Genomic DNA, 12,509 nt, shown 5'->3' with positions numbered 1-12,509 from the left:
CCATAAAAAGAATGAGATTATGTCTTTTGCAGGAACGTGGATGGAGCTAGAGGCTATTATCCTTTGCAAATAAATGTAGGAACAGAAAACCAAATACCACATGTTCTCACTTATATGTGAGAACTGAATGATGAGAACTCAATGCACACAAAGAAAGGAACAGCAGACACTGGGGTCTACTTGAGGGGGGTGGATGAGATGAGGGAGAGGAGCACAAAAAATAACTATTGGTACCAGGATTAGTGCCTGGGTGATGAAATAATCTGTACAACAAACCCCTGTGACACACATTTACCTGTATAACAAACCTTCATGTATACCCCTGAACCTAAAAGTTAAAAATAATTAAATAAAAGGTCATTGTTATATAATTAGAGAAAATCAAATTTGATAAGAGATTTGTTGGAGGAAAATTGAATCAGTAAACATCCCTATATTTTACATCTGAACATTACAAATAATAGAAAATGGTGAATTACAAAAGTGGACTACATTTATTTTATATGTACCAGAAAATAAGTTATAAAACACATTCCACTTTGAGAATTAAAGAATTTTCCATTCTCATTTTAATATGAAAAACACTTTTTAGAAGTTCTATGCATATTTTAATTAGTAGTATTCTAAGTGTTCAAAATATATCTTCAATTTATGGAATACAACAGGTAAGCATCAAATTCTTATCTCTAAAATATCAAATTTAAGGAATTAAAGGAACAGATTTATTAGTACAGATATTTAAGCCATAGTTATAGAGTATCACTACCTTCACACCTTTGTATATAATAACCTAACCAAGAGTCTTGCCACTTTAGGATGAAAAAGCAGAAGGATTCATCAGTCTGCCTGAATTTAAAATTGATAGAGCCAGTGAATGCCGCAAAAAATAGTAAGTTGATTTTATTTGGGAAGAGGGAACGATAGCTTTTTTTTTTTTTTTTTTAATTTCCAGCTTTTAAATTATAGGTTGCTCATTTAATGCTTTCACATTGAGGTAATAAGAAAGCAGTTTTGTGGGCAGAAAATTGAACTTTTTACTGATTTCTGTCACCATGATAGAAGCATTATATATGTGAACTCGGGTTAGATGTTGAGGTAATTGTGCCCATCAGAATTATTTGTTTCAAACTTATTTCCCAATTGTAATAAATGTGCTTTGTTTACTTTTGCAGTGCATTCAAAGCCTGTCATCCTAAAATCAAAAGCTTTTATTTTGCCGCTGAACATCTTGATGATATGAACAGGTAAATTATTTCAGAATATGTAGAAGGTCAGTGAGTTCTAGAATTCTAAATTTTCTACAGTAATGCTTACAGAATAATGTCACTGAAGTTTTTAGATCGATCATTTTAAAATAAAATAGACCCAGACTAGCTCCATGCAGCCATATCTAATTTTAAAGAACATCGTTTAAAAAGTCAAAATAAACTTGTTAAATATTTTTGTCAAGTTTACCAAAAAGGTAATAGAGACCATATACAGACCCCAAAAATCTACCACCAAAAAAGGGGATTTTTTTTAAGTTCGTTTCAAAAATATGTCTTAAAATTTACTCCCAGATGGAGGAAAAAGAGATACCTACCAAAAAAGCTGACTTTTTCAAGTACTGAGTATTTTCGACAGAATATTCATCTCAATAATTCAGGCCTAAGAAAAATTAGTATTTCTTGCTGTCACTTTTCATCTTTCACCTGACAGGGCCATACAACCAACAGATCAGATGGCTCAATGGTTATTCGGTGGCTCAGGGAAAACCTATATGTATATATTTTTTTCTTTTCTCATCACCTACCACATTCTGCTTCATGTTAATACTTTGGCTTTTATGAATTTTGTGCTTTCTTCCTTTCTCTTTCCTTTCCCCTCTTCCTTTTCTAGAATTATAGAAATTGAGTTAAAGATTAAAAATTTTTCCCCTTTCTATAACTTACTAGCCAGTACATATTACAAATATAACCTGCCTTCAGTTAGGGAGAGGCAGCATAGCATCATGGTCAGGAGCATGGACTTTGCAACCAGACTCTCTAAATCCCAGCTCTACCACTTACTAGCTGTACAACCTTGGACAAAGAACACGACCTCTTCATTCCAATATAGTATTGTCCAATCTATACAAGAGGTGGGTGGGGATAATAATCAGCCCAATCTCAGCTCTATACTGATTAGCTGTGAGACCTTGGGCAAGAAACTAAACCTCTCTATGCTGAGGTATTGGCCCTTTAATAAAGTGAAAATAATAATGACACCTATCAGTAAGACTTTTATAAGGAGTAGATAAGCATACATAAAGGACTTAGAACAGTGCCTGCTAAATTATAAGTGCTATATAAATGTTTACTATTAATATATATTCCTTTTATATACTTTGGGTTCTTACTCCATTTACCTTTCTCTAAAACAATTGTACCCAGGCATTTTTAAGCACAAAACTGTGTAGCTGCATAAATTTCTTGAACGTACTAAATGAACACTTAATGTCTTTTTATAAATAATCTTGTTCTTTGACATTTGGGAATACAAGCATGTCTTTTTTTCAAAGCAAGGATATGAATACAAGGAAATGGCAAATAAAGGTGGTGTTGAGAACACTTGATTAAAACTTTTATTACTAATAAAGGAATTGAGCCTTTCATATAGTTTCTATAATCTTCTCTTAATTCATATAACTTATCCTTGAAATTTCACACTAAGCTATAAAATTTTAAGTTTTTTCTCCTTATTCTCAAAATGAAAATATTTATTCACATTCACATGGAGAGGGAGAGGTGTGATACTCCATTTTCTGTTGTAATTATTTTATAATTCCACTGTTCTAGTACTTACTCTCCATTTTACCATATGTTAAGCTCAATACCCTTGGGATAAATGTGAAGAATTTTCATCATGACCACACTGAAATTAAGTGGCATACGTGAGCGTATCCTATCTTATGTACTAGAACCCAGCCAACTCCAAGAATTAATACAATGTAATCATTCATGATACATGCTAATTGGGATCTTTTTAAGCTTAGAAGTTGCCTGTTTAAAAGTACATTTTATGAACTATAAAATCCTTTTAGCAATAGCTTCAAAAGGATGCTGATGTCACTGCTCTTTCCTAATATTTTGTGGCTGTATCTGGTTCGGGATATCGCAGAAACTAAACCAAATTTATGCGGTTCATTTTGTTGGTTTTCTAAGCAATAGGTCAAAGAAAAAAAGTGAAACATAAAAAAGGCCATCTCCACATTATACACTTAAAAGTGCTGTTTTATGTAAAGGCTGCCATGGCACACTACAACTTCAAGAATTTAATTGTCCCAAAATACTAAATGTTATTTTAATTTAATTAAAATTGATTTTTATTGTTTTCTTTGAATTTTGCTTTCTAAAAAGTAACCCTATTCCTAATGTCTACTTTCAATGGGAAAATTTTTAATTACTTGTTAATAGAAGGGGAAAAGAGTTGGTGCTAAAAATATTCACAGAGAATTAATGACGGGGAGGAACACCCACCTACAGCTTTGTCAAGTCACCTGATTGTTACATAACAGCAAGATGATCTGAGTGTTGGTTTGTTCTTTATGTAATCTTTTAGAAGCATGTATCTAAGTCTTCAAGAGATGATATATTTATAAAAATTATTATAAATACATAATTTATATGATTATTTCATTTTTTAATATCATACCTACTTCTTATGAAAATACACCATGTTTCAGAGAAATATATTTTTCTGTTCCTCATTTAAAAAAAACAAATGTAATGCTGGTGGTGACAGGACCTAGTAATTGGTGTTAAAAAGTTATCCTTATTGGCCAGGCGCAGTAGCTCAAGCCTGTAATCCCAGCACTTTGGGAGGCTGAGACGGGCGGATCACGAGGTCAGGAGATCGAGACCATCCTGACTAACACGGTGAAACCCCATCTGTACTAAAAAATACAAAAAACTAGCCGGGCAAGGTGGCGGGCGCCTATAGTCCCAGTTACTCGGGAGGCTGAGGCAGGAGAATGGCATGAACCCGGGAGGCGGAGCTTGCAGTGAGCCGAGATCTGGTCACTGCACTCCAGCCTGGGCGACAGAGGGAGACTCCGTCTCAAAAAAAAAAAAAAAAGTTATCCTTACATTTAATTTTCTTCTGTAAAATCATACACATATATATACACATATTTATTGTGTATATATACACATATTGTGTATATATACATACACATACACATAGAATATTAAAACATCACCTTCTATTTTGAGAAGCAGGAAGTTTGATTGTGAGGTAATTTGCAAAAACACTTTTAGGCACCCCACTACTATTCATCCGTTTCATCAGAAATAAGCACTGAAACATTAAAAACTGATTTTTTTTCTGGTCTGTGTAAAATCTATGGGGATAAAACAAAACATCATATTGCTTAAGTATTCGGAAGACTTATTTACTGAATTTGTTTGGCCTATATATTCCTTACCATGTCAGTACTTATGTTCTTGTAATTGTGATGACCCACCAATTCCTATTTGATAATTATTATTTATACATTTCTCCCATGGTTCTTTCTCTTATTTCCCTCTAAACACATTATTCTTTGTCAGTTGTGAATATCTCCTTTGCATGTTTACTATAGGTTCAATATCCCCTTACCTATATTTTCCTATTTTAAAGCATTGGTGATATGTTAAGGTACTGACTGAATTTAGACCTGCTATTAAATAACTTCCTCATAAATATATTGAATAGATTCTAAATTCAATATTGTGTCTCTGACCTTCTTACCTAAAATAGCCTTCCCTCATCCACAGCATCTTTGACATTCTAATTTTCTAACTTGCTTGCTTGTCTGTTTTTAAATAGCATTTGCTACTGTTTCACATATTTTTATTTGTATCCCTGTTTATTGTTTTTCTCCCTCACTAAGATATGGAAATCATGAAGGCAGGCACTTTGTTTTATCTCTGTATCCCAGGTACCTGGCACATATAGGCTCTTAATAAATATTGCTTGAATCAGTTGATGCATATGTGTCTGCTTTCATAATAACCTAAAATACCAAATCGTAACTGTAACAAGCAAATCAGTAAGTATCTTCTAGTTGAAGCCTAAAGGATAAGTTTATCCAAAATAGCACCAACAATTGTGTTGTATTTAGCCTCTTGTGGCTCTTATACAGTGGCCTGAGTATATCCACACACTTTCTAAGCAATTTATCTTCAGTGAACAAAATTTTTCTTCTTTCAATTGTGTTATGAAACTTAGTAAATCTAGAGTTAATTGAAGGCAGAAATTATGTCTTATTTATTTCTGTATCCCTAAAACATAGCTTATTGTTCAGCACTTAGCAGACACTTAATAAATGCTGTTGAAGGGAAAAATTGAGCAAGCCCCTTTTTTGTTTCCTGATTTATTTCATAAGGACCTCATTGTTCTGTACATTTCTGATAAAATGAAATTTCAGTGCTTTTTGTTTGTTTGTTTTGTATGTGTGTATGTGTGATGGAGTCTTGCTCTGTCACCCAGGCTGAAGTGCAATGGCACGATCTCAGCTCACTGCAACCTCCACCTCCCAGGTTCAAGCAATTCTCCTGCCTCAGCCTCCCAAATAGCTGGGATTACAGGTGCACGCCACGATGCCTGGCTAATTTTTTGTATTTAGTAGAGACAGGGTTTCACCATGTTGGTGAGGCTGGCCTCGAACTCCTGACCTCAGGTGATCCACCTACCTCGGCCTCCCAAAGTGCTGAGATTATAGGCGTGAGCCACTGCGCCTGGCCTTCAGTGATATTTTTTAAAGTACTAAATACAAGGCAGTGGATTACAATTCAATGATAAATTTTTCTTTAGTGGTATTATCATTTTCACCCAAAAGCACCGGGCCAGTCTTTCCCAAGAGTGGTAAGATATGCCTTGTAGTACAAATTTAACCCCTTTTTCACTGCAAATCAACTTAGACTGAATTTTAACTCTGAACTTTTAGTAATGATTAGAGTCATTTTTAAAACATTGTCATGAAGTTTACTTCTTGATTTATAGTTTATAATTTTCTGGATGCGTGTGTGTCTATATATATATATATATAGATGTAGAGAGAGAGAGAGAGAGAGAGAGAGACATATCGTGCTACTGAATTCATTTGATAATCTTTATTTTATTCCAGTTCTACTCCGGTCCTTTCTTCACTTCCCAAATGTGCCTGAGGTGATAATTACATTGTAGGTTTTGCTCAAATAAAGTTAGGTTTTAATTGACCTATTCTTACAATTAAAGCTTAAGTTTCCATAGATGTGATTTTGTCTGTTAGAGATACGACTTTCCCAACTTTTCAAGATATTCTAAGTATCTGATGCACAGTTAACACCATTTGGCATAAATGATGAATATGAGTCACTTCAAAGAATGTGATCTTCCACTTGACAGGGAAGATAAAGGTCTTAGGAGAAAAAGTTCTCAAACACAAATTTTTCTTAAAAATATATCTAGATCAGATTATTCCACAACTTAATGACATTAACCATACTAGTGATTCTGGACATATTCAAGATAGCTTGAAATGCAGGTTTTTCCTCAATTTCTGATTTGGGAAAGTGTATGGGTTATGGCTCAGGATTGACCAAAGGGAAATTTTCATGTTGTTTAAAGACTTGTGATTAGATAATCTGATAGTGTAAATAGTTGAAATAATGAGCATAAGGAGAGCCCTGATGGGACAAAAGAAAGATGTTAAAACTGCTTTGCTTTAGGCAGTCCCTACATTGGCAATAGCAGCACTATAGAAAGAGCAAAGAGCTGAGATTTATTTTTAAATTACTCTTGCTCATGAAAATACATTTTCAAGATCTAAACAGATGTTAAAAATTGTGTAAGTTCATTGTGTCTTTGGAAAACCCCATTCCCTTGTATTTAGAGACAAGTGTCTGAAGTACTCCCAAGATGTGTTTCCTGTTAGATTGTTAAATAAGCTTAATCAAAACTATGATTTCATAATAAAACTATTATTTTGACAAGCAAGGTTCGTAACTTTTTTCTCTCATCAGGATAAATTGAACCTGATAATGTTTAAATATCTCTAAAGGAGCATTTGTTCTGAAGAAACAGAACAGCAGGAATATTTGGAGTACTTCTACATTTGGAACAATAGAATTAATATGGCTTTGGTCATCTCCAAACCCTTTATGTTACAGATATTAACAGCTTTGCCCAAGACTTTTCTATTGAAGTAACATCTTTGGTGTGGGAGCAATTTGTACTATAACAAATTGTATCTCATTAAAGATTCTATGTATCAATAGTAGCAAAGAACACATCTTATATGTAGGATTATTCCATATATTCTTAGACATTTTTAAATAAATGTTTCTAGGCAGTAAAATATAAGAAATTAGGTTACAATGTTATTTATTTTAATATTTGTTTTTTCAGGTGGCTTAACAGAATTAATATGCTGACAGCAGGATATGCAGAAAGAGAGAGGATTAAGCAGGAACAAGGTAAAGGAATACTTTTTAAAAATAATTATGTTATATTTTTTTTCCTGCAGTTATCCTATACAGAAATTCATTGCTATCACTTGAGAGAAAATACATATGTCAATTTTTGTTTATTTCTCTTCTAGGCACTTAAGTGAGGTTTAACAACTTGTATAGATAGGAACTGAATGCTCAAATTTTTGGAGCAGCTAATGTGGAGTTCTCTCCTATTTGTTACCCCCTCCTCCCGTCTTGTTCCTATGAAGAAACAAAATCTTAAAAATGGAAAAAGTCTATAATAGGTCTTATGATTGAACCAAGTCCAGATCCTTAGCAGTGAGCAATTTTTACTATTTAGCAGTTTTATAGACATTTAAGTGGCCTTTTACGCAAATAAATGAGATGAATGATCTTTTCTTTCATAAATTTTCTCATTTGGTTATGTTCTTCAGCTCTGTTACTAACTCTGTGATCCTATGCAATTTGCCTTGGTACTGACCTCAGATTTATGAAACACAGTGTTATGGTGCAGAATTGAAATCTTAAGAACAAAAGCTGTGGTCATTGTTCTTAGGTGGCTTCACATTTCCCAAAGGGTGTTTATTGTACATCCCTTGGAAACATAAATAGGTTTTTGAAATTATCTGTTAAAAGAATCCATAGACTGACACACTTATAAACACAAACCTATTCATAGTTGTGTCTTCAGTGGGCATAGCCAGTTTATTGATGTGGAGATTCTAAAAGCCTTCTGTTTCCTTTTAGACTTAGAGTAAAATCTCAACCAGGTGTTTATTATTTTTTATTTTTTTATTTTTTTTTTTTTGAAATGCGGTCTCGCTCCAGTGCCCAGGCTGAAGTGCAGTAGTGTGATCTTGATCTTGGCTCACTGCAGCCTCGACCTCCCAGGCTCAACGATCCTTTCACCTCAGACTCCTAAGTAGCTGGGACCACAGGCATGCACCACCACAACTGGCTAATTTTTGTTTTTGTTTTTGCTTGTTGATTTTTGTAGAGATGGAATTTTGCCATGTTGCCCATGCTGGTCCCGAACCCCTGGGCTCAAGCGATTCGCCCATCTTCCAAAGTGCTGGGATTACAGGCATGAGCCATTGTGCCCGGCCTTCAGCCAACTCTTTTTTAAAAAAACACCTGAAAACTAAAGATTTTAAAGATGTAAAAAAGACAGCCAGATGCCAAAACCAGTATGTCAGCAAATGTTTAAGCACAGATTAGTAAATTTTTTCTGTAAATAACCTAATAATATTTTGGGCTTTGCAGGCCATGTAGTAGAGACTATATATTGCATAGGCCTAAATTTATGGTAAGAGTACTGAAAAGAAATTAGTCTTCCTTTACAAATTTCTTTAAAAGGAATAAAACAGTTCTCTAAAAGTGTTTATAGATATTTTTCTGATTTGTTAAAGACATTGTGTGGGCAATGTACTGATAGGAAAATGAATCTTTGACTCAATTTGCATAAATATAAGGGAGCTTGGTTCTTAGGCTTAACTTCTGTATTTTATTACTTGGCATTACTATGAACCTGAGCTTCATCTTGATTTTAGTGAATTTCCTTTGTACTTGGTATTATATCGCCAAATTTTATTATGGATGAAATAACTGATAAGTTATATAGTTATATTGGACATGCAGGTTCCAAAAAGTATTTAGTCTGTGGATTCATGATGTATTGGTCTATCATGTGAGTAGAAAATCATAGGCAGAAGCTAGTAGCTACAATTTAATGCAACAAGAATCTTGCTAATGCCATACATCCAGAATCTCTGAAATAACTTTGATTTCCACATAGAGTGCGTGTTCCTCAGTCACTTTAGCATAGGTCAGAAACATATTAGACTTCTTACCTCCTGAATGATTAGGTTGCATGGTATTCCACGTAGAAAACTACTAGATGCACTTATCTACTTCACACTTCTGTAGAGTTATTTGAGTAGAGTTATATCTTCTGAGTACCATTCTAAGTAATGAAGATAAGCTTAATACAAAATATAGCTGTTTGAGGACTGGGAATATTTCTCCAAGATGCAAGGACATAGCTGCCAGATACTGTTTCCATCTAAATAGCCAGTACAGCTTAGAAGTGACTCTTTCATTGACTTAAATAAAAATTTAGTGAATTGCTATCTTTGATTACAGAAGTATAAAAGATGTGGGGTTCTCTTTCAACATCCATTGTTGTACTTAGAGAAAACAGAATTACACTAAATTCAGCCACCAAGATAATAATTTGGCTAATTGTCTACTGATCATTTTTGTATTTTTTCCAGCTTCAAGAAAGACATTCATGACATTATTTTCAGTCACACATAAGGTCTTTTTAAAGCCTTAATCACACACAAAAATGAATGAAATATATTGTATTTCTTTGACAGTTCTAAATGAAAAAGTCTTTTTTTTTCAAATCATCCTTTTGTGTCAACATGAGAAAATAAAGTAGAAGTTTTCCTCTTCTAGTGATGGCACTGCTTTTTCATGAGTGCTTATAAAATTGTGTATCATTGAAAGAGACATTAAAAGTATCCATTCAATTTGTGCTATATAGACAGCTAAGAAAAATAAATTAATTTGCTATTAGAATAAAAATCAGACTAGTTTTCGTCCTCTAAGCAACAGTGTGTCTCTAATTTTCCACACAAACCCAAAAGAGCCTAACTAAAATTTCTATGTAGCCTCTTCTCTGACATTGCTTTCTCAAAGACACACAGCTTAGTGTAAGAAAAAAAAAACTAATTTGCAAAGTAGTATTTCAGCCTTTTCTTAGGCAACCCAAGAAAACTTTGGATTGATGATGCTTTTCAATAAACCAAGAATTCCATCAAATAATGGGACTAAAATTCTTCCTAATTTAACGAGAAGGAAAAAGTAGAGAAGGAGCCTTCCAAAATCTGTCACTTGTAGTGACAGCTATGGAACCTTTGATAAAATCGTGATCGTCTCCTTAGTGTGCTAATAAGGACCACTTGAGTTATTAACGCCTTGAAGGTATCAGTGCAAACATCAAGGAGGTACTCTGCACAGGTGCAACAGTTCCTATAGTAGGAAGAATACCGGCAGGGTGATCTTTCCTTGGCAGGGGCGTGTTTGTTTATTCCATTTACCTACAGAGTGGTTTCCCAGTAGTATTTCAAACTCTCACAAAGCTACCCAACCCAGGCCCCAGGACTCCAGATTTTACTTTTCATTGCTGGGCCTTGCTACAAGAAAAACTTTAGGTCTAAGAAGAAGAACACCAGGCATTTATCGCTTATGTGATCTGGGTCACACTGTCCTGTCATGCTACTACAAATACACCCAAGAAGATAAGCAATTCTAATATTTATTGAGTGTTATCAAGATGCAAGGCACTTGAATATATATTACCTTATTTAGTGCCCATACACACACAACTCTGAAAGGCAGTTATTATTAGACCCCTTTTACAGATAACAAAACAGACTCAGAGAGGTTAACCACCACAAGAACACCAAGATGGTAAGTGGTCTAGCTAAGAGTCAAAGCTACACCTGTCTGACTATATAGTTCATGTGTTTTTCCACCATCATTTGCTGGGTCCATTTCTGGGCAACTGTGCCAATTCATATTTGAGGGAACACTTGGTATACTGGCTATCACTGGCATGAACCAATGGAAAAAAATAGATATCAAATTAAGATTAACTAGCCTTTGCTTATCTTTTACTCAAAGGGAATAACTAAAGCAGCAATAGAATTTTCAGAGTCTTTGTATTTTGAGGCCTGAATATAATTGAGAATGTATTTTATTTCCAACTTCCTTTGCTGAAGAATTTATGTTCACAGTAGCCAGAGGTATATAGCAGGAGGAGATAGGGGGATAAAATGTTCATCAATATACACATCAAACTCTTCTGCTATACTTTACAAAAGAGTCCCAGCAACTTAGTCTCCAGAACTTTAGGGTAAGGCAGTTTCTTAGTTCAAATCCCAGATCTATTACTTTCTATTTGATATATAGTAATTTCTTAATGTATATTTGCTGTGATTATCATTAATATTAATCAGCACTGCAGGGAAACCGTATAAAAATATTACAGTATGGGAATTCATGGGTGGAGAGGCGTTCCTGTAAATACACATGCCATGATTGTTCACCTAAGTGTGAATATTAGTTAAGCCTTGTGATGATTCTTTTGTGATTTAAATTTTCATAAGAATAAGGAGACTTTTGTTATAATATGTTTTGTCTTATCATCTGAAACTGATGGATAATACTTCAGGTTTTTTTTCTTGTAAATCATATAAAGAATAAAACCAGCAGTTACAGGGTGGATGGGATATTACTGGAACAGATTCCAATTATTGGCCTCCTTTTGCTGCATTTGACTTACTCTAGTAATTTGAATTTATCTCTCAGAGTTCTTTCCCCTCCCTCTTGCCTGAGGTCTGCCAAGTCACTTTGTCTAGCTGCTTACATTCGCTACCCTTTTAAGTAGTTCTGGAAGTTTAGAACTTGCAGCCCACATCAGCAGATTTGCCCTTTTGCATTTGGCAAGAATCAGAATGTGCCATGTGTTTCCAAAGAGAGGTGGGAGTATGGTGTTATAGAGATTCATGTCAGCATGAGTCTGGAAACAGTGATTGTTAGATAATCAGTGAACTGAAGCCAGAGAAGAGAATTGAGAGCATTATTTTTAGAGCTGTTTATATCTGTAGAGATCTACAGCAATGTATGTATTGCTTTTCTTTGAGTACCTTTAAGATAAAATTATATACCTTTAAGAGGCATCATGTGGTATCATTCATTAATTGAAGCTTCAGAATAATTGGATCTGAAATCTAAGGTACCCTAAACCTGATTGGGCTCATGCAGTACGTTTTTCTTAACTTTCTAAAATTATGGCTGCATGTAACTGCTTGCTTTAAAAGGAAGTTAGAATTAGGTGATTGTACACTTACTTTCTCCTCAAAACTCAACTGAAAATAAAAGTTGGTAGGCCAAGGGTAAGGCAGTGCTGGGGAACATGATGTCGGAACCGAATTTAAATTTCCTTTTTTTAAAGGGTAGTTTATGTTTGTGAAAATATGACTAGAA

The 12,509-nt window shown here is 34.3% G+C and overlaps 1 protein-coding gene across 4 annotated transcripts in view; it reads left to right on the top strand.

Moving 5' to 3' along the window:
- The window catches only part of CNKSR2 (connector enhancer of kinase suppressor of Ras 2), a 286,046-nt gene that overhangs the window by 230,087 nt on the left and 43,450 nt on the right, over window positions 1-12,509 (top strand). For all 4 annotated transcript variants that reach the window (XM_011988030.1, XM_011988029.1, XM_011988032.1 and 1 more), the window contains 3 exons: window positions 816-889; window positions 1,173-1,244; window positions 7,390-7,457. In XM_011988030.1, the coding sequence (XP_011843420.1) occupies window positions 816-889; window positions 1,173-1,244; window positions 7,390-7,457 (214 nt within the window). The remainder of the gene's footprint in view (window positions 1-815; window positions 890-1,172; window positions 1,245-7,389; window positions 7,458-12,509) is intronic.

This window comes from Mandrillus leucophaeus, unplaced genomic scaffold, assembly GCF_000951045.1.
Source record: "Mandrillus leucophaeus isolate KB7577 unplaced genomic scaffold, Mleu.le_1.0 Scaffold321, whole genome shotgun sequence".
Classification (NCBI taxonomy): domain Eukaryota; kingdom Metazoa; phylum Chordata; class Mammalia; order Primates; family Cercopithecidae; genus Mandrillus; species Mandrillus leucophaeus.
Note: the sequence above shows the minus strand (reverse complement) of the source record. Positions and strands in the feature narration are given on the sequence as shown.